This window comes from Heterodontus francisci, chromosome 25 (genome assembly GCF_036365525.1).
Source record: "Heterodontus francisci isolate sHetFra1 chromosome 25, sHetFra1.hap1, whole genome shotgun sequence".
In the NCBI taxonomy this organism is placed as follows: Eukaryota; Metazoa; Chordata; class Chondrichthyes; order Heterodontiformes; family Heterodontidae; genus Heterodontus; species Heterodontus francisci.
The window spans coordinates 42,973,919-42,997,374 of record NC_090395.1 but is presented as its reverse complement, the minus strand read 5'-3'; the positions used below and the strand labels follow the sequence as shown (position 1 = coordinate 42,997,374).

Here is a 23,456-nt window from a genome sequence, read left to right as displayed (position 1 = left end):
GGAAGCATTATGCTCACAGAAGTATTTAAATACTGCTGCTGTGATACAAAAACTAAAGCTTTGCTAAGGTTCTTAACTTGACTTTGCTGAACTGTATAAATAAAACATTAAAAGTTGCAATGTTGATGTTCATGACTGATACATTGTTTTCATTGTGGTGAAAGCTTTTATATTTTCTAACCACTAGTTAGAGTTACATTAAGATGATACAGGTCTATTTTCTTTAGTTACCTCAATATTTCGCTGCAAATGTTGTAATAATGGGATGCTACATATAGGCCAACATGTACCTAGAGTGTGTTAGATGCAGTGGCATATCTCGAATTTCAAAGGCCTAAAGAAAATCAGCAATTTCTCTTTGAAGTGGAATGATAGGCAATGTTGTTGTTATAGGCAATAGCCAAATCGTCCATGCAGTGGAAGGGGCAGGAGAAAGTTATAAATATTTTATAATAGCAGATTTCCCATAACTCCATTTACAATGTTCCAAAACAATATTTAAATTGTGACATCTGAAGTCTGATAAGTAAAATGTGTCAGAAAGCAAGTTTAATGCTAACAGAAAGTCCATACTATAAGAAAACCCTCAAAACTATTACAAATAAATAGCTGAAATTAAGAGGATTTGAGCGAGAATAAAATTATTTGCATCTTTAAAAAGCCATAAAAAGATAGGTAAATAGTAATACAATTATATCTGTGAGACCTATATCGTTCAGTATCAGTAAGGTGCATAATGTTTTATCTCAGTCAAATGTTATTCTGATAAATTTATATTTTAGTAATAAATAAACCACGATCATGGTTATGTTTTAGTGGGATTGGAGTAAACATTAGAAACTGTACTCCAAGACCTAGACTGCCAGTGAGCAATGCCATGTAAGATATACTAATTTGAATTACGAATAAAATAACTGATAGTTAAGTAATTGGCATCTTGCTATATAGAAAATAGCAAGGTTTTGTTAGAGAGCTAGATTGGTAAGAGGATATTCACTGGTCAGAAGTAGCTGATGAACTTGTGAGGAGGGCAACATGAAACCATGCTAACACTTTGTTACTGTGGAATGTCTGGGAAATAGTGCTAAGATCAATACTTTAATATGGTCATTGACAACACATTTAATGCACACATCGATGGTGGGTCAGCGATATTGGTGGAACACTTGACTTTGGGTCAGAAAGTTGTGGATTGAAGCTCCCAAAATAGGACTTGGGGTAATGATCCAAGCTGGTACTCCAGTCTGTGAGCATGGGACTGCTGCTTATTGAAGGATCTGGTGGTTAAACAGCCAAGGAACAGAATCGAACAAAGACAGGAGAGAGGGGGGAAAGAGTTTAGAGAGAAGCAGAAGAGGAAAGAAAGAGAAACAGAAGGCAACAAAAAGGGGAGACAGTGACGTGGTGGTAATGTCACTGGACTAGTAATCCAGAGACCCAGGTTAATACTCTGGGGACATGGGTTCAAATCCCACCATGACAGCTGGTGAAATTTAAATTCAAGTAATATATTACTAATTAATAAAAATCTAGAATTGAAAGCTAGTCTCTGTAACAATGACCATGAAACTATCATTGTCATAAAAACTGATCTGGTTCACTAATATCCTTTAGGAAAGAAAATCTGCCATCCTTACCTGGTCTGGACTACATGTGACTCCAGACCCACACCAATGTGGTTGACTCTAAACTGCCCTCGCAAGCTGTTCAGTTGTACAAAACCACTACACAAATGACTGCAGTGGATCAAGAAAGCAGCTCACCACTGCCTTCTCAAGGGCAATTATGGATGCCAGCAATGCCCACATCCCATGAAAAACAAATAATAAAGAGAAAAAGTAGAAGAAGGGTTGGTGGAAGAGGGAGACAGCAAGATTATAATGACAAAGGCGGGCAAATAGAGCATGTCAAACATGATTCAAATTTATGCAGCACCTTTAACATAGAAAAATGCTCCAAGGCACAGAGGCAGCACACTATTGTCTCAACATGAGCAACTCCAAGCAAACATCAAATTATATCCAAAATAGAGCTTGCATTTTTACACCACCTTCCACGTCCTCTGGGCATCCGAGTGTACTTTAAGCCAATTAATCACTTTTGAAGTATAGTCTTTGTTGTTTTGCAGTCAATTTATGCACAATAAAGTCATTACTAAACTTCAACGAACAACATATTTTACCATTAACCTATTACATGCTGATTTTTACTGTTTTCAAACAGCTTTCAGCAGAGCTCAGATGAGCTCAAAACAGTTGAAATACATGTGGAAAACACTCTGACTCTGTTAGCAGGATTGCAGTCCAGGCTTGTGATTGGTGCACTGACGTTGCTCTAAAGTCGGGTGTCCTCGTATAATTGGTTCCGGCGACCATCAATCAGTGCCTCGCCTCTGACTGGGCAATCGGATTTGGAACAGCCTATCACTGGCTCGGAGCCGCCGGTCAATCACGTCAATTTCAGGTCCCGAGTGGAAGTTGGAGGAACGTTTTTGGCGAAAGTTTTGCAACAATGAGAAGTCGGAAAGGGAAAGGCGGCCAGCGTGGGGAGGAAAACTCCAGCCGACCTGACAGCAAAGATGTGTCCGAATCCCCCTCCACTGCAGCCGATGTGTTTTTGCTGTGGATTCTCCTTCTGCTGCTTGTCACTGGCTGCGGCATTGGCGGCTGGTACATTCAGCAACAGCTCCAAAGCATAGGCAACCTGGATCAAACCATCCAAATCCTGCAAAAGAAACTGACTCAGTTTGAAAAGATCCAGGCTCAAGTGAATGAGCTGAACCAAAAGGTATGCACTTACCTTGACAGATAACCCCCTGCTTAATTTTTCAATTTGGAGCTGGTAAGGAGTTTATCACGATTATTCCTGGAGAATGGGTTTATAAGAGATTAGGAAATAGTGAGTGTGTATGATTATCATAACCTGTAGTTTTAATAGGATTTTTAAATTTCCTGGACGTTGATCGAAAGGCGTCCAGATTTTGAAACATTTGAGAGAGAAGCACAGTTAACGTTTCAGGTCAGTGACCTTTCATCAGAACTGGCAAAGGTTAGAAATGTAATAGGTTTTAAGCAAATAAAGCTGGGGTGGGGCAAGAGATAACAAAAGGGAAGGCGTTGATAGGACAGAGGGTCACAGAGAATAACTGACCAGGTCATGGAGCAAAGGCAAATGGTATGTTAATGGTGTGGTGAAGACAAAGCATTAGATCAGAGAGTGTGTTAATTGACAGAAAAATGGACAGCCCTGGCCTAAAGCACAAATATGAAAAAAAAAAGTGTTTTTTTAAAAAAAAGAATGATGAAACAAAATAAAATAAACAAAGAAAAAATAACTAAAAATAAAAAGGGGGCCCCATCATGCTCTGAAATTATTGAACTCATTGTTCAGTCCGGCAGGCTGTAGCGTGCCTAATCGGTAAATGAGATGCTGTTCCTCGAGCTTGCATTTATGTTTACTGGAACACTGCAGCAAGCCCAGGACAGAGATGTGGGCATGCGAGTGGAAGTGTGGGGGGGAGGGGGGAGGGGGGGGGGGTGTGGCGGGGTCAGCGGTGTTGAAATGGCCAGCAACCAGAAGCTCAGGGTCATGATTTCGGACTGAGCAGGAGTGTTCCACAAAGCGATCGCCCAATCTGCGTTTGGTCTCCCCAATGTCGAGGACACCACATTGTGAGCAATGACTACTGTATACTACATTGAAAGAAGTACAAGTAAATCGCTGCTTCACCTGAAAGCAGTGTTTGCCACCTCCTCACTATCCAAGGCATCGCTGTGGTTCGATGTAAACATACTATAGGGCTGTCTTCCATCAATAATAACTCAACAGAGAACCTGAACCACTCAACCGATAACCATGGCCTTGCTCAAACACTTAACCCCTATCTTTTCATCCCGACTAATTTTATTAGACAATGCAGACTGTTAAATTTTCCTTTTTATGCAGCTTGCATCCCATAATAGTGCTGATCACCAGTGCAGTTGACACACACATACAGTATTATCAGGTCGTGAATAAAGAAAGAAAAAATAATTTGCAGTTAGATAGTTAACATGAGCATATGTCTGCTTTGAGACAAGCTTCCAAATTCATTCCAGAAAGAGATGTAGGCTTGCTTTGGCTATTGACAAAGTCTCACTTGATTCCATTACTCCTGTACCTACAGGCAATTTGCATCCATTATGATGGTAGAAAAATATGAAAATAAGTGTGTTCAACCACAAAAATTTGTGCAGCCTTTTTTTCCTGTCTATATCTCTTCAGCTTCATTGAAGTGGATTTGAATTCTAAAGTAATTATTGGCAGGAAAAATAAGAGAGTAAAGAGCAGAAAAAGTAAATGGGAAAGAATTAGTTACAAATGTTCAGCTTTTTTTGGAAGAGAAATGCACATAAAATCTTGTTTTCAGTATAGAGTTGATCTGAAGATGGATTATGCATGGATTAAAAAGTAGGAAAATTTCTCTCAATTTTTACCTCCTCTGAAGAAAAATATTTTTGCTTATTTCAGATGTTAATCACAGAAGAATATGAACAAAGGTTGATGAATCTCGAGGTTGCTCAGTCTGATTCTGAACAGAAAATGGATAAGACAATAGTAACTGTGGCACAGATTCAATCCTCTGACTTGGATAATAAGTTGACTACACTACAAACTGAGATGAGTAAAAGCCTGAGCGAACTCAGGAAGGACTTGCTCACAAAGACTGATTTGCAGTATGTGGAGGATGCAGTTGAACTTCGAGAAGTTGAATTTGCAAGGACTGAGCAGCAAGTTGCAAGTATGAAGTCTACAAGCTCAAAAGTGGAAGAAAGTGTAAAATCACTGTCTGCCTCATTGTTAAGTTTAACAAGTCGAGTGACAAGCCTTGAAGTAGAGAGACAGGACCTTCAAGCTCTTCAACAACGTGCTGAGGATATGAATGCAGTCAAAGAATTAGTGGACCATAGTCTTCCCTCCCTTTCTAATGGCGTGATTACATTAACAAAACAATTGAATCAGACAGCTCTGGTGACTGATGCTATACAGTCACAGATGGTGCAGCATAGCAAGGAACTACTGGGACTTAAAGAGACTGCATCAGTCCAACAAGCAGAGCACCTCTCTAGTAAAAAAGAGCTGGAAAATATCAGGTTTAACCATGTTTTTGATTCTGATTTGAATACACTGAAAGGAAAATATAACATTAAGAAGCCAATATTAGCAGCCATTAACTTCCGACTGATTAATCCCAGCTCTGATTTGTTTGAGATTTTCTGTGTTCTGCACAAAATGAGTATTACTTGGGTAATAATGTATTGCATCCATTTCAGGGAACTTGCCTATCGGTTGCAAACAGAGAAGGTCTCTGTGGAAGAGCTGGAGAATGCTGTTCGTAGCACTGTAGTTGATGATGTCAGCGAGCTGCACAACAGAAATAGTAAAATGGATGAAGTGATAGCCAATCTGCAGGATCACATCACAAAGGTAAATGCTAAAAGGTCCAGGTCATTCAGCTTCAATAAATCACCTTTTATTGATTAATTAGCTACAATAAAAATTATTGAGGAGCCGCTCCCTTAACAGGTTGGTCCACATGTCTACTTGAGTACTGTGCTCAGGTGCTGGCTCAATCCAAACCATTGTGAATACTTCTGTATTGCACCAAAACTAAGTGGCATCATTGAAAGTGGACCCATCTGGATTTTTCATTACCTGATTTCGAGAAGCATTTCTACTTCTATATTTTCAGAACAGAAGCTAGAAAGATCGGTCTGTACAGCCACTTTACAGTAATTGAAATAATTCTATGCTGGTCACTTCATGAATTGTTTTTAAGTTGCATTTTGCTATAGCAACAAAAGCCTGGCTGATTAATAGGCTACAATGACAAAGTTTTCAACCACAAGAAACTATTGTTCTTTTGTGCTGTTTCACACTCAGGTCTGTAGAAATACTGGAGGGGATTTTCTCAGTCCCATGGAGATGGGGTTGTGGGGCTAGGGCCAGGAAAATGGGAGAAGCCATGTTGGGATGGCTCCCCAACGCATTCCCATCTCTGGGGGGGCATTCCCTGGGGAGGGCTGAGAACTAGGTCAGGAGGCAGGCAGCCAATTAATCTAATTAAGTCCCTTCTTGGGGACACCTATATTTTACCAAAGGCAGAGTGGCCCCCAACTGTGTGTGGAGGCCCCGAGCTCCTGAATCGAGAGAGCCTCGGTGGCAGGCTAGGGGCCAACTGAACCAGTGGCTTCAGACCCCGATGTCAGGGCCACGGGGATGCAGTGCCGCAGTCTCATCCATGAATAGGCTTGTGGAGGGGTTCCCTCAAACCTGATGGCTGTACTGGCTTCAGGCCTCTTTAATTTATTGCTTCTCTTCAGGCAGCTGAGGGTGCCTCCATATTGAGGCACCTTTGTGTTTATCTGCCTGCCTTGGCAGCACCCACCTCTCCCAGTGGGACTGCAGGCCCTCTGATTGATCTGGCCTGCTGCATCGGGAGCAACTTTTTCCGTCCTTAATGGGACAGAGAGCACAGAGGTGGCGAATTAGGAGGCGCACTGATGACATGGGCGGGCTCGGGACCATGATATGGGTCCGACGTTGGGGTCCCGATGCCTGCCAGAAAATCCTACCAACTGTGGTTTGCTTACAAAATGGATTTCTGCCCCCATGTTTGTTTTAACTCCCCAAATTAATCCAAATTGATTACCATCGTTATAAGTATGGATTCTGTTTGTTAGAGCATTCATTTCTGCAATTTGGCATTCTTCATGCGAGTGGAATAATATTAGAGAAAGATGTTCGTCAAAATAAGTAAGGTTTTTGTCTTGCTTTATATTTGATAAGGAATCCAGAAAATACTTTATGACAATTTAGAATATCTGCCCTCCAACTAAACGTGGAAGGCAGTGACTTGATATTTTGATAGAATTTAAGATAGAAATATTATCTTTCCACAAGTTTCCTTGGAATTATTTTCTAACTAGCTTTTGTAAGTTGTTTGAGATTCAATTTCACTAATCTGGGATGTTCAGCATGTATCTGTTTAAAATTTACAAAACTACATATATTAAAGAGTAATTAAGATATCCTTAATGTCTTTTGTTGTTACTCGCAAAAGGAATTGTCTGTTGTTTTAAATTGAAATCTCTTATTTTGGAGCCTCCCATAGGAGACTGGGATTATATTCTGTTGCTTTTGGATATCAGGCATTTTGATCACCAAAGGGTTAGCTGTGAGAAATTCCTGGTTTAGTTAATCAACATGATTAAAGAAGTCATTATTCTGTTTTGAAATTCACTGGAATGGAAATTCACTTCCTGAGTTCTTCATAAGTCAATGGCTAATGTGCCTGACGGGCAGTCAGCACAATAAAGTTGATATTGGAGACCATTTTATCGCATTCTGCGTGACGGAACTCTCCACCATTCCAGTTTATTGTGCTTTTCCTTTTGTGTTTTTTTTTTAAAGTAGCTTGCCAGATTTGCATACTTCTGTTGGGTTGTGTTATGTTGTAATAAAGCTTTGAGCAAAATGGCTCCTGGCTTTAGGTTTGTGATTGAGGTTTGTGTCTGGTGTTTCAACTGAGTAGAATTCTGTGAATAAACACATGACCGAGGGAGCTCTGGATAGATTGAATAAAATTTAAACTAAGTTTGTGCACGCAGCCAAAACTCTGTGCCTACAGCTTTTCCATCATTTTCAAAGACTTAGTAGGGAGGACTAAACCTTTTTTATTTTGAAGTAATTGTTTACGTCTCCTTTGACATAGCACAGTAGTAAACCTACACAAACAGTTCTGTAGATGTGCCCGAAGCTCGTGGGGGAAGTTGAGTCTTCAATTTATTTTACTTGAGAATTATATCAGTAAGAAATGCTTGGCCCATGGTACATCTACCTCAGCATTTAATGTGTTTTTTTTTACAAAAGATCTTTTTATCTGTAACTCACTTTTACCAAAAATAGGCCAAACAGAAAAGTTTTATGAAAACTGCTGGGAGAAATTCAGGCTGATTAAGGAAAAAGCAATTTATCGTGCTACATCTTGGTGGAATTGATGTATTTTGTCACTTTGGAAGTCACTCCCTTTGGAGTGACCCCCCAATGGCAGGTTTTACTTTCAAAAATATATAATTATGTGCCACATATTTTCTGAAGAGTTGTAACCAGCTCAAGGTAACAAATATTGAAATATAAACATTTCAGAACTTTGCTCATGGAGCAGCTGCTGTATAAATTTACTTCACGCAAGTGCCTATTTGAGGTATTTTTGTGTGAACATGTAGAGTATTTTCCATCAAGATTGGAATGCATCTCTGCCCAAATGGAAAGCTAACGGACTGTTTAAAAACTACAGTGCACCTGAATATTGTGAAGAAGATCTGCTGGGGTTGGAATTCCTTGTTGCTATTCTCCTGCAGCACCAAATTGTTAGAGAGCAGGGTCCACAGAAAATCTCTGTAAATACAACATATTACAGAAGTAAAACTTATTTACTTAAATCAAATACAACAAACTGAGAGGAATGGACAATTGGAATCTTAGCTTTAAGTGTGTGTGATGTCCTTTGATCTAAGGATCCAAATTATGTATGTTTGTTTTGTTTTTAAACAGTGCACTGTAAATGTTCTTGATGTTGTAATTGAATTCTGTGAATACTAAAATGAGACCAGGAGATTTGAAAAAGTTCCTCTTCATTCACTATAATATCTGCTAGTCAGTAAAACTTGGCAGGCTGCAGTGTGCTTGGAAGAAACTCGATTGGTTAATGTATTCTGGCATTATATGGGTTTGGTAGACAGTGGGATAATTTGACTGACTGCAATGCACATTGTTAATGGGAAATGTAAGAGCGTAATTGCAAAGATTTTTTTTTCTCTATTCACCAATAATAAAAGTAATAAACTCCCAATAATCTATTTGTTTTCAAATTAAACATTTACATTTCACTGAAAATCCTCTTGTGGACCTTTTCTGTCTTGTACAGACTATAAAAGTCTTGCTAAAGACATCTCTGCCTTTGCGTGCACATTTCTGCAATTCCCTGCCAGGATTGAAGCTCCTCCCACTGGCTATACAAATGACTCTATCCAAATATGTCTGTGCAGGCATGTGTAACATTTTCCATCCAAGTCCAAGCCAACCACAATCTGGCTGTCATTTTTCTTTAGTTTCACACAAATAGTGCAAGTTACACCATGTTTGGCTTCATTTGGCATGGAAACTAGATGAGTCTGGGATGCGCAGTCTCTAGGGATATTCGGACACTTGAAATCTTTGCTGATTGTACGAGGGTTTAAAAAACCCTCGAGGTGACATTCACATAAGTAAAGTAGAGTCATAGAGCGATACAGCACTGAAACAGGCCCTTCGGCCCACTGAGTCTGTGCCTACCAATAACCACCCATTTATACTAATCCTATATTAATTCCATATTCCCTACCACCTACCTACACTAGGGGCAATTTATAATGGCCAATTTACCTATCAACCTGCAAGTCTTTGGCTGTGGGAGGAAACCAGAGCACCCGGCAGAAACCCACACGGTCACAGGGAAAACTTGTAAACTCTGCACAGGCAGTACCCAGAACTGAACCCGGGTCGCTGGAGCTTTGAGGCTGCGGTGCTAACCACTGCGCTACTGTACCAGTTTGTTTGTGCTATTTTGCTTAAACTTTTTGTAGCACTTTTCTGCACTATGTTGTTACCCTCAATGAGGGTAATTGGAAGAAGTAGAAGGAGCAATGGAAGGCATCACCCAAATGGAAATATCTCGGCAGTGGCAGCAGAATATTAAAAGCCTGCCCTCCAAAATTAAATAGCAATAGCAGGAAGTAAGTTCAAACATTAAAACCTGAATGTCAAAACTTAAAGGTTGAAAAAGAACAAACTGAACTGTTGTACACAGTCCACAATATAACTGAATACTATACAAGTCTAATACACTCAGATGTTAATGATGATCAAACCTAAACCCTTTGTGTCATAACCTCGTAACATAGTTCGCAGTTGATAGCTAGTTAACTATTATATGTCTGTAGGTGACTGAAATATCTCAAATTTGATCGTGTACACTATTGGGGGCATAAAGATGGCAACATTAATGGGCAAATAGAAAATTGTGTGGTGCCGTGGGTTAGACCCTGGCCTTTAATCTCTGACATCTGTTGGCCAAGCTTTCTTTAGGATTTCCATTCTTCACCCAACTTTTCCAGCTATCTTTACACATATCCAATTGCAGATAGGATGTGAATAAGAGCTAAATATTTGCAACTATTGTGTGATGCAGACGCCCCCCACCTGCCAAAAATGAGGTATATTAATTTTGTCATATGAACATTGATTTTTAAACTGTTGCTGGAGTGAAGAAATTACTTGTTTGAAGATCACCAGACACTGGACTGGAAGGACATTTTCATACTAAGAGCCGTTGCTTGTGGAGACAAAGGATTATTCCCTGCTCCAATTAACCTAAATGGATTTTGATCACCAAACATTGAAGGTGCAAAGAAGTGCAGTCCAGGTCCTGCTAAGATGATACAATCTGGAAAGCCAGGACTGGTTGAATCAGTTGGTCACATGACTAACTGGCTGGTCTAGGATTTTTGAACTAGTTACAGGACCGTTTGAAATGAGAAGGCAGTTTTGCAACTGAAGCTGGAACAAGCAAGCCTCTCTCCTGGCTGGCTCTCTCTCGCTTTCTCCCAAGCTACCGGACCCATGGAAGACAACGTAAACCTCGAGAGAAAAAATTCCTACATCGAAACCAGTTGAAGTGTGAACTGGGCCCCAACGAACAGCAGGATTTACTGGCAACCCAAGACTCCGCATTGAACTCAAAGGACAGTAAATAACTAACAGATTGCCTCAAACTGCTGTTATCCTTTATTCTTTCTACTTTTTTTGTCTCTATCTGCGTGTGTGTTTATCACGTATGCATGCTAGCATGGCTGCGTTGCATGTTCATAGTCGTTAACTGGATTAGAATTTAAGATTAATAAACTTCTACCTTTCTTGTTTAAATCTAAGGAAACCTGACTGATTTCTTTGCTTTACAATTGGAGCAGTGAACAAGGATTCACCTGAGGGGGAGCTAAAAACATGGTGTTTCTAAAATTAAACCCTGTTACTGTTAAACCAGGCAAAGGCTGAGAGGGAACCCCTAGACCCGATCTCACCTGTCATAACAGTAGAGAGATTGTAATCTTAATTACCTACCATATACACCCTGTTAAATTGTGTAGATCCACACATGTAACATCATGGCTTATGTAGTAGCACAGCCACTCAAAATGGCTGTGGAACTGACAGTCAGCAGAACAAACTGGCACAAGATGCATCTACTGATCATACCATGTGAGTTCTATATAAATTAAACTACATCATTGACATTGTGATTTTTTTTTAATACAGGTTGAAAGTAGTGGGATTAAGCAAAGTAAAGAGCTGGCAGATGCTTTGGATCAAGCATTTCATACTCTACAAAAAAGCTTGGGGAAAATTGAAACATCTCTCAAGAGCACTGTAGAACAGTGTAAGTATTGCCACATCAGGGAGTTGAGGATTGTTATTGGTCATGAATAATTCAGTGACCCTTTTCTCAAGATAACTGGATTTAATTTTTTTTTCTCCTGTTCGCCTGAATGTACCTGCAGTAGTGGTTCTGTGGGTCCCTTCTCCCTCCAGTAGCTTGTCCAGATGCCCATTATTCAGGTGTGAGCCTTACCTCTGGCTATTGATTAGCTATTTTACCATAATCTTCACTCTTGAGCTCAACATCTATGCACATAATCATCCAAAAGGGTTGTTGGTTAGTGATCAGGAGAGGAAATCCTATGTTTTTTCTTTCCCCACACCAACTCTGAAATGCTGAAGCCAATTGTAGAAACCCAGCCACTGTACTGTCTGAGATCAGCTATTTTGCACAGATCTAGGGCTTTCTTGGTATGTATGGCTTGGCTACTCACTGGATAAACCCCCTCAGTCATTGGGTGAGATTGGATCAGTTATATTTTTTTAAATAAGACTATCTTTCGTAGACTTTCCATCCTTACCGCTAACATTATTTTTGATTTTATTGTAATTGTAATGAAAGTTTGCTTCAAAAAATTGTAAACATGAATGCAATTTAATTTTAGAAGCTTTAGTAGCAAATATGAGCCAGCACATTCAGGAGATGCTATGCAGATACTTGTGTGGCTGAAAATATTTCTTAGCAATGTTGCTTATCTTTTTTTTAAACAGGTCTTTCAGGAGAAGTACGAACTTTCTGTGAAACTTTAGAGAACTGTGCTTGGCCACACATTCGGGAAGTTAACTTTCCACATCGTATATTGAAGGATCCAGTGATTGTGCTGAGCTTGGCTGAAATCAGCTCAGTTGATTCAATTGGAGTAACAGTAAAAACTGTTGATATTACAGACTCTGGTTTTAAGATCCAAATTAATAACATTGGTAATTATAATCTGTCAACTGTGAGAGTAAACTGGATGGCATGTGCATAGTTTAAGTGCTTGAAAAACCTTCAAGTTGCTTCAAGAAGAGAACGTAGTCGACTCACCAACTGTACAAGGAAAAAGTTGAGAGGAAAACCTTGGGACAACCACTGCTTTCTGAGACTAGCAATCAATGAAAGATAGGGAAGGCTCTGCTTTTCAAAGATTATTGAGCTAATTCAACACAAACAATTAACTTGTTTAGAATGAATCATTGCCATAACTGTTAGGACATTCTACCAGTGCAAATGGACCAAATGTAAATCTATTTTTCATCAGAATATTGGGGAAGTACCCCATTTGGGAGGAACAAATCCTTACTTTACAAAATGGCAATTTTAAAACCAGGTACACACAATTAGATAGTATAGAAATAATAGAATAATGACACTTAAGGGATTCATGTTTGTGTGTACAAACCAATAAATTGCTCCTTATATAAGTGCAGAGGCCACAGGCTGAGGCCCCTATTCATCAAGAGCTGTTTGTACTGAGTGATCTCCAGTGTATATAGTTCTACTCTTTATTTCTTTGGGAACTGAAGTAAATTGAAATTCGAACACAAAGTAAGGAAAACTTATCCAAATTTCTTCAAGTGTTAATGCTGGAATTACAAGTTGGGGTGTGAGGGCTCATAAATGAGCCAAAACTGTCATGGACATATCTTCATAATGAACATAGGAATATTAGGAACCAGTATTACACCCTCAAGCCATTCAATTGGATTGTGGCTTATCTGCACCTCGACTCTATTGATTTGCTTTTATATGCCTTGATGCCTTTACTGAGGAAAACTCTATATACCTTAGTCTTTAAAGCTCCAATTGTCTCAGTTTTTTTTATTCCTTCATGGGATATGAGCGCCGCTGGCAAGGCCAGCATTTATTACCCATCCCTAATTGCCCTTTAGAAGGTAGTGGTGAACTGCTGCCTTGAACCACTGCAGTCCATCTGGTGTAAATACACCCACAGTCCCACAGTGCTCTGAGGAAGGGAGTTCCAGGATTTTGACACAGTGACAGTGGAGGAATGGCGATATAGTTGAAGTCAGAATGGTGTATGACTTGGAACGGAACTTGCAGGTGGTGGTGTCCCCATGCGTCTGCTGCCCTTGTCCTTCTAGGTGGTTGAGGTGCGGGTTTGGAAGGTGCTGTTGAAGGATTCTTGGTGAGTTGCTGCACTGCATGTTGTAGATAGTAGACACTGCTGCCACTTTGCCAGTGGTGGAGGGAGTGAATGTTTAAGGTGGTGGGTGGGGTCCTGATCAAGTGGGCTGCTTTGTCCTGGATGGTGTCAAGCTTCTTGGAGCTGCAGTCATCCAAGCAAGTGGAGAGTATTTAATCACACTGCTGACTTGTGCCTTGTAAATGTTGGACAGGCATTGGGGAAACAGGAGGTGAGTTACTTGCCTCAGAATACCCAGCTCTAAACTGCTCTTGTAGTCACAGTATTTATATGGCTGGTCCAGTTCAGTTTCTGGTCACCCCAGGACGTTGATAGTGGGAGATTCAGTGATGGAATTCTGTTGACTGTCAAGGGGAGATAGTTAGATTCTCTCTTGTTGGAGATGGTCATTGCCTGCCACTTGTGTGGCATGAATGTTACTTGCCACTTGTCAGCTCAAGTCTGAATGTTGCCTAGGTCTTGCTGCATGTAGATACAGACTGCTTCAGCATCTGAGGAGTCATAAATGGTACTGAACAACTGCTTCATCAATGATAATTGGAGTGAAGATGTTGGGCGTAGGACACTACCCTGAAGAACTCTTGCAGCAATGTCCTGGGGCCGAGATGTTTGGCCTCCAATAACCATAACCATCTTCCTTTGTGCTAAGTATGACTCCACCCAGTGGAGAGTTTTCCCCCTGATTCCTATTGACTTTAATTTTGCTTGGGCTCCTTGATGCCACACTTGGCCAAATGCTGCCTTGATTTCAAGGGCAATCACTCTCACCTACCCTCTTGAATTCAGCTCTTTTGTCCATATTTGAACCGTGGCAGTAATGAGTTCAGGAGCTGAGTGGTGTTGGCAGAACCCAAACTGCGTGTCAGTGAGCAGGGTATTGTTGTGTGAGTGGTATGTAATAGCACTGTCAACGACACCTTCCATCACTTTGCTAATGAACAAGAGTAGACTGATGGGGCACTAATTGGTAATTGGATTTGGGCTGCTTTTTGTGGACCGCTTCTACAGCTTCTTAGGGGATACAGTTCCAAATTTCTACTTCCCTTTGTATGTGGAGGGGGAAAAATAGTGCTTCCTAATTTTTGCTCCCGAATGGCCTAGCTCTAATTTTAAGATTATCTCCCTTTGTTCCTAATTCTCCCATCAGATGAATAGGATAGATCCAGCGAAACTATCATCCATTTAACTCTTTAAATACCTTGATCAGATCACCTCTCAATCTACTATACTCAAGGGAATACAGGCCAGGTTCATGCAACCTCTCCTCATAATTTAACCCAAATCTAAGCTTTGGTATCATTCTGATGCAGCACCCCCTCCAAAGCCAGTATGTCCTTTGAGGTGCAGCACACAAAATTGAATGCAGTATTCCAGGTGGAGTCTGACCAAAGCTATCTACAATTGAAACTTCACAGAATCACAGAATTGTAGTATTGCAGAAGGAGGCTATTCAGCCCATCATGTCTGCACTGGCACTCCGAAAGAGCAATTCCCTCAGTCCCATTCCCCTGTCTTTCCCCATGATCTTGCACATTCTTCCTTTTCAGATAACTATCTAATTCACTTTTGAATGCTTCAATTGAACCTGCCTCCACCATTTTCTCAGGCACCACATTCCAGACCTTAACCACTCACTGCATGAATTTCCTCTTTGTATTTCAGTCCACTTGGGATAAAGACCAACATTCTATTAACCTTTTTGATTTTTTTTTGTGCCTGTCTACTAGCTATTAATTTGTGAATTTGGACTTTCAAACCTCTTTGCTCATCTAAAATTCCTAGTTTCTCACCATTTAGAAAATACTGTGATTTATCTTTTTTTCCATCCAAAGTGGCCATATTGAACTCATTTTTCCCACTTCCTTAATCTCTATCTCTTTGCTACTTCCTGCTCTCATCTGCACTACTTACTGTCTCTTCTTACTTGGCACCACCTGCACACTTGGATCTCTGTCTTCCTTCAGCCAAATTATTCATAAATATGGTAACCATTTGTGGCCTCGGAACACCATTCATCACATCCTGAAAATTGGACTTTATACTATTTATGCCGACTTTTGGTCCCCTACCTTCCAATTTCCAACACAAGTCTAAAGCTACCTCCATTTCCATCCACTCTTATTTTTGCTAAGATTTTTTTTTCTGCCAACTCTGAACTATTATTTCTATCCTTTTTAAAAAAAGTAAATCATGAGCAATTTTTGTTTGACAACTTTTTTGATCGAGGTGATCAATACTTTTTGATGTACTTTTTTGATTAATACTATAATCACATATCTGTGAATCCATCAGCTGCCTGTTGACCAGCCCTGATTTGTCATAACATACTTTGCTTCATAAGTAAATTCATTATTGTTACCTATAACAATCACTTCATCCCCTTCAGGGTAATGAATGTAAAACCAAAATATGGAGAAAAAAAGTGTGACTATACTCTATTTTCCACATACATTTAGAGTATATTGCAAAGAATATTTAATTCTATATGGTCTCTGTGCACATAATTAATTTACCTACCTATTGCAGCAGCCAAATCAGACTCTGACTTTAACAGTGTTAAAATTCAAAAAGAAGATATTGTGATCTAGCTTTTCCTCCAGTACTTTACTTTCATATATACAATACAAAGTATGCAAACAGATATCCTCCATGATTATAAAGTTGTATTTCTGGGTGTGATGTCAAATGCAGTGCTAAAAGGAAAGAAGCAGGAACAACTGAGTCAAAAAGAACATTTTTTAAATATCAGTTTTCAACTATGCCAAAAAGGTTTTGAAGAAAAACTATTTTTAAAAATTCCATTCTATGCAACAGCAACATTGCACCTTTAGTGACCAACCTAGATAGCTCTAAACCATTGTGCCCTATATAAAGTTAGTTTAATCCCCTAAACTGGAGGATTCTCCTGATTGGAGAATACTGCTTACTGAAATATAAGAAGTTATAACTTTAGAGGTATCAGTATCTTATAAAAGTTGTATTATAGCTTTCTAATCACTTGGCATATCTGTTTCATCCATCAAGGTAGGACAAACAATTAAGCAACCAATAAATAGCATTGAATTACATGGAAATTGGACCATTTATTTCGATTAACCTAAAAATGGGCTTATTAGTTAAATATAATTATGCAGTTTACATTCTTAAATAAAATGGAGATGAAAGAATGACAGAATTTCAAATGTAGGCTGTTCTACTAAATGCAAATCATATGGAATACTTTAAGATTATTTTCTCATCCACGACTAACGGTAAACCAGACATCCCATTTCTTCCATTGCTTTTATAACCAGCAGATCATGCTCTAGACTGTTTCTATAACAAACATCCCTTTTTATGTGGACAGGTCATTAAGTACAGGGGACTGGCTAAATACAATGCGAGCCATCAACCCAGTCAAGCGTCAATATCCTGCTAGGTATGCAATATTCAGTGACTGGAACTCTGGTCTCTGCTCCCCAGGGCTAAGGTTATTTTAAAACCTTGAAATAGTCAGGAAATCTCTGCTTTGAGTTTACTAAACAGTTCCTCAAATACTAATGAATTGCCTTCATTTTCCTACATTTATTTTGAAGTGGAAGGAGCACATTGCTTTCATAATGGAAGTCAACTCAAAGGTGCATGTGCTGCCTTCCTTGGAAGGATTATAATACTGCCCTATGTTTTAAGATGCCTATGAGAGAGGGAAGCAGGGGAGAAATAAATCTACCAAATAGCCTGGTGCTACAAGGCTTCCAAAAGTGAATGCTGCGCAGAGATAAATGTGTACTACTATGCACAGTTGCATTGAGTACATGGTTTTTATGTATAATAGTGTTGCTCTTGGGTATAGCAGTATTAGGTAGAAAGCCTGGGTATTGTGTCTTTGGTTTACTCGTAGGATGAGTCTTATTCAAATGTAGGAAAATGGTTTAACCATAATATTGAGATGTGTATCTTGGATCCAGTTTCTTAATTATGTATTGTTTGCAGCAGCTTTCCTGTATGTTTTAAAATTGGTATTAACTGTTGGAAGTTAATGGGGGGAGGGTATTGTGGAGAGGAAGTATGAACTTGATCACGAAATAAATTCTTTAGTTCCACTTTTATATTTAATTTTCAATAAAACCAAACTACTATTGGTGATTTCATGAATGTTTATCCATTATATATTAAATTCAGTATGCAAGGACATGTTTCATTGAAAACTCATGAAGTACCCGTTACTTCTGTTGGTGGCAGATGGATATTTTCAATGTTAAACACTCTTCCCTATCATCGCATTTGACATCTACGGTAGATGCTGTTTCATTTTGAGAACATGTCACCCTGTGATTGTGCAACCTGGCCACTGGATTCCTACAAATTACTCAAATATTCTCAGAATTTTTCTTTATACTCCCAACTTATTTTCCTCGGTAACTGAAATTTACCGATGACATATTTTACAATAGTACGATTTCTTTTGAATATTTAAATTTGCTTTTATAATTGTGTCATTAAAACTTTTACTCTAAGGCCTCGCCTCACCCAAAAGCCAAATATTTTTAGCCAGAGCTTTGACTTTCAGATGAACTTAGATTGGGAAATCTGAGCATGTGCAGAGTGCCTAATCCCCGAGGGCAGATCAGTACCATTATATACTGATGGCATACTTTTTTCCAGTTTCTAGCATTTCTGATCAGCTATTTAAAAAAAAAAATGATTTGACTAGCAAGGGACCATTCAAAGGCTTTATTCAGGTACAATTTATATTGTGTGTTTTTGTAATAAAAACACATGCAAAAGATGAAGTGTGTTTTGGTGAAACAATCAAATACTTGTTTTTGCATTTGTTTTATGTCGACAAACTTCAGAAAGTATAGTAAATAGAGGGGCAAAAAGAGAATGGGAAAGACTGATGTTAGAGGGAAAGCGTGAGATTTGTTAATGCTCATATTACTTCAATTTTGAAACCAATTAACCCTCATCTGTATTTTAGTGACAATTAAGAAAGGTAATTGCTAATTGTTTACAGTGAGACCAATAAACAATTTCTTCCCTCATTCTAATTTATAAAGGAATGTTGAATATTAACGCAAACTAAGTCTCTGAGGGAGGGGAGAAGAGAACAGAACAGGTTAAGGGTGAGTGGTAATCTGGGCTCCTCAAGCCTATCCTTGAGCAAAAAAAAGTGGGAATGGCAGAAAGTAGATGGAGGATTGGGTGAGGATAAATTCATGGAGAAGAGGAAGATTGTCGGTTTAGTGGGTAGTTCAGAGGTTGAGGTAGGGATGGTGTTGAGTGAGGGAATGATAGGAAGGGGAGAAGATAGTGAGAAGGGCGATTAGAGAATGGGATGCGAAGGGAGTTGTTAAGGGCTGTATTATCCCTTCAACTTTCAACCCAAATGTAGCCCCCAAACTCTTGGTAGCTTTTTCCCACAGCCAACCATCCAATGGGAAAAAAAATAATCTCCATTTTTTTGAGCAAAAAATTAAGATGGGGAGACCAGTTTGAGGTTTCAGTCTCTCGTTCCAAGTGAGTAAGGCACCTGAATTTCCATAGAAGATGGACTAGCATGTAAACATCATGGCCAAGGTTTACTAACTGTAATGTCATGTTTGTAATGAATACGTTACTGTTGGTATTATGGTTGGGAAGCTTAGGTCATAAAGTAAAAACCTTCAAATGCTGGAAATCTGAAACAAGAACAGAAAATTCAAATGGGCTGGATCTTTCAGGAGGCGGGGCTCCCAATGCCAGACCAAAAACACCCCACCTCTGCATTTTTTCTTCAGCCGCATCCTCCCCCACCCGGAATGATCCTCTGGTCTTTTAAGGTGAAAGTTTAAGGAGGCGAGATCCCCAACCCTTTAAAGACTTCATAGGTATGGGGACCCACCCCCAATAGCTGCCAGCCAATCAAAGGGTCAGCAGCTCAGCAATATCAGCAGCACCACCGGGAGCAGTGGCCACTGCTGGTACTGCAGAGGCCTTGGACACAGGCCCAGCGCTGGAACCCCAGAGAAGAGATAGGTGAGATGGGGTCACTGGGGCCAGGACAGAAGTCCCCATTGAGGGTGATGTGGGAATTGAGTGTTCGGTCCAGGGGAAGGGGCATCCCAGGGGGTACATCTGTTCCACAAATTGTCCACAAAGGAGGGACCCACCACCCACCCACAAACCCACAGTGCGGGCTCCTCATTTTCCAAGGCATCCTTTCCGCACGGTGGAGGTCCCCTCCACTGCTGGTAAGATCCCAGCGGCAGCGGGAAGAGGCCCTTATTTGGCCTCTGGGCGGGAAGGCCATCGTCGGCCCATCCTGCCCAGGGAGAATCGGAACTGGGAATCCCGGCGTCTGGTTCTGTGGCAGCTGCTGCCGCTACGATTCTCCGCATCCCTCCTGCGCACCACGAGTCCCTTTGTTGGGAGGAGAACAAGATCCAGCCCAACAAGCCAGGTTGCATCAGTCAACATCTGTGGTGAGAGTACAGATCAGCTTGTTGGGTTGGTCCCAGAACAGACTATTTTAATAGGTTTCCCTTTTATTTCTTGATTCTAATGAACTCGGAGAGGAATTATTGTTGCACTGATTAGATGGTATGAATAATCTTCTCTGTTAGGCAATGGAAAGAATTATTAAAGAGAAACCAAGAACATTTAAATGTTTATCACACTAAATGCCATGATTACTAAAGTAGGTCAGAGGCTGGGTATTTTGCAGCAAGTGGTTCACCTCCTGACTCCCCAAAATCCCTCTAGGTCAGGAGTGTGTTGGAATATTCACCAACTATTTGGATAGCCACAGCTTTAACAACATTCATGAAGTTTGACGCTAGCCAGGAGGAAACTTTGACAGGAACTTTGCCTTTGAAATACAGACATTGGAGGAGGGATAGATGAAAAATGGGCCACGATAATGTCAGCCTAACACCATCATGCTTGAACGCCATTTTATATGCAGTGGATGGCAAGCAAAATGGGGGACTCACTTGCTCGCTGATAAAGGTCAATTAAGGTATTTGGAAATCCAATTGACGTGCATTTTACGAGCTCCACAGCATTTTGTGGTATGTGCATGGGCTGTACTGGGCTCTCAACAGCTTTAAGTGCAACAGGGGCAGCAGATGCTGGGGCCTGGAAGACTCGGGCTAGTGAAGTTGAGCCTTCAAATTAAATGAGTGGTTTGGCATCCTTCCATCTATGAAAGATGATGGACACGCAGCAAACAATCCATTTGGGTGGGGTGTCTTCTCTTTGTGCACCTTTGTTGATGGCTGTGAAGGCCAATCCTTGACAGGCAGCTTCTGCCACGAGTCCTGCATGTGACACTGCCAAGTGACACAGAGTTATTGTTTTTGATGTTGGCACCTGTTACCAAGCTGCTGTAGCAACTGGTCGTGACAGGAGTGCACACTAAAGGCCGGCTCGGGTGTGCAAATGAAACCCGACCCGAGCCCAGCAGAATCACATCCAACCCCGAGCCCAACCCAGCCCGAGTCCTTCCATTTTTTCCCGACCCAACCATCAGTTAATCTACCTTCTGTTTTTCACTTTGTTGCTTATCTGCACAAGCTTAAAAAAACTGTAACTAAACCAACTTTCAAGTCCAAAAAGTGTATTAACATTGGAGCCACTTACCTGAGGTTGTGATAGAACATGTCCGACCCAACCCGAGCCCAAAAGCCGGACCCGGAAGTGCGACCTGACCCGACCCGAATCTGACGCATGTCATCGGGTTCAGGTCAGGTATCCAGCCTTTAGTGCACACCAGTCCACAGGATGTGGCGCCATTTCCCTCTTTTCGCCAACTAGTGACTCCCAAGTCGACATTTAGGGCCTCCGTGTTATGCTTGCAAGCATCCTTGAAATGGAGCTTTGTGTACCCCGTTGGTCGTCTGGCCCTGGCTAACTCACTGTACAGAAGGTCCTTGTGTACGCGGCCGTCTTCCATCCTGCAGATGTGTCCAATTCACCGAAGCTGCCTCTGTTTGATTAGTGCCAACAGACTTGGGCGCTCTACCTTTGAGAGGACTGCTGCATTTGTGATTTTTGTCCTGCTAGGATATACCCATAATATGCCGCAGACAGTGAAGATGGAAATTATTGAGCTGCTTTTCCTGGTAGCTGTAAGTCTCCCATGTTTCATAGCCATACGGCAAGGGGCCGAGAACACAGGACTTATAAACTATCAGCTTGGTCCTAAGGGTCAGCTTGGTATTATTCCATGAGTGTTTTGCAAGTCAGCCAAAGGTTGTAGCTGCAGAATTTGCTAACCACTTCCAGTGGGGTGTTATTTAGTGTGATCAGGGGCAGAGATGGAACACCTTGTCCCATGTTTTCTTGATGCTTCCAGTCAAGGAGAGTAAGTTACAGCCACAGGAGAGACAGTCCATGAGTCTTTGTAGTTGAGTTTCCATGTGAGCAACTAGCACAGCATCATCAGCGTAGAGGAGTTCTCTGATCGGGACATGTGCTTTTGTCTTTGATTTCAGCCTTGATAGATGGTAGAGCTTGCCCCCTGACCTCGTGTGCAGGTAGACTCCTTCCATATCTGCAGGGAAGGTGAAGGTCAGGAGCATGGAGAAGATACCAAACACTGGGGGCTAGGACACAACCCTGTTTCACTCCATTCTTCACTCAGTGTCGAATGCCTTAGTGAGATCTACAAAAGTAAGGTAAAGGGGTATATCCTGTTCACTTCACTTGTAGCTGGCATATGGAGAAGATCATATCCACAGTAGATCTGCCGGCACAGAAACCGTACTGCACTTCCGGGTACACTTGGTCTGCAAGTAAATGGTGTCTTTTATGTATGACCCTAGCAAAGGCCTTCTCTGTGTGACGCTAAGGAGTGAAATGCCCCTGTAGTTGTTGCAGTCTCCTCTTTTGCTTTTGCATAGTGTGATGAATGAGAATGGAAAGGAGAATGGCAGAAATTTGTTGGCTGACTTATGCCCCCTCAAGCAAGTGGTCCTCCTGCCAGGGCCATCTTGGAAGAGATATCTAAGAGGGGGTTGAGATTGCGTGTCCTCTCAGCAGGCACTGGCAAGGTGCCCCCATTATATATTCAGAGGGCAGGTGGCATTGTCTATTCCAGAGGAGGCTCCTCCAGTGAGGAGGAGAGCCGGAGAAGGATGGAGAGTGGAATGGCACCCAAGGACAACAGCGACCTGCTAGCCACCTGCAGATGCAGCTTGTGATGCCTGTGGCCATGGGGTGGTGTGTGAGGGGTGCCCAGCATACTGAGGGGCTGCTGAACAGTTGCAGGATCCCTTTCTGTCACAGTGGAAACTTGAGTTGCTGGTGTCACTGGCAGGGGGGCTAAGTAGCCACTGTCCACGTCAGGAGCCCCCAAATGCAGACTGCTGTTGAGCCTTCACCTACGTGAGGTACACTTGGACCTCCCTGCTTACCTGAGAAGGACGAGAATCTGGTGGAGACTCCAGATGCCTCGTCCCCTCTCCCCTTGGCACTGATCCCTTGCGCTCAGCCACAAGGCAGTGGCATGCACGTCTGCATGTATCTCTGGCATCCACTGACTGGCCTGCTGGATGTGGCTCTCCTGGAGAGTCGCCAGTCTCTCGATGGAGGAGGCCATGACCACAGACGAGAGAGAAAAGGCAGTAGTCGTGGACTGGATGGACGACTCCTCTGTCCGTGCCATGGTGTGCATACCCTCTGGAATCCCTGGCAGATCTCCATACACGTCACACCGCACTTCCAGCATCTGCTGCCTTATGGACGACTCCAAAGTTTCATCAGCTTGTGGCTCAGCAAAGGCCTGGCCTGTCACACTCCTCTGAATGTCAGAGGCCTCGGCTATCACAGCCT

General features: G+C 41.3%; 1 protein-coding gene across 1 annotated transcript; it reads left to right on the top strand.

Moving 5' to 3' along the window:
* Positions 1 to 2,419: 2,419 nt before the first annotated feature.
* Positions 2,420 to 18,029, top strand: LOC137383849 (tropomyosin-1-like). Its single transcript, XM_068057153.1, has 5 exons — positions 2,420 to 2,787; positions 4,510 to 5,132; positions 5,313 to 5,466; positions 11,395 to 11,515; positions 12,226 to 18,029. Exons 1-5 carry the CDS (start codon positions 2,512 to 2,514, stop codon positions 12,483 to 12,485), a joined length of 1,434 nt encoding a protein of 477 aa, XP_067913254.1. The 5' UTR covers positions 2,420 to 2,511; the 3' UTR covers positions 12,486 to 18,029.
* The last annotated feature ends 5,427 nt before the right edge of the window (positions 18,030 to 23,456 follow it).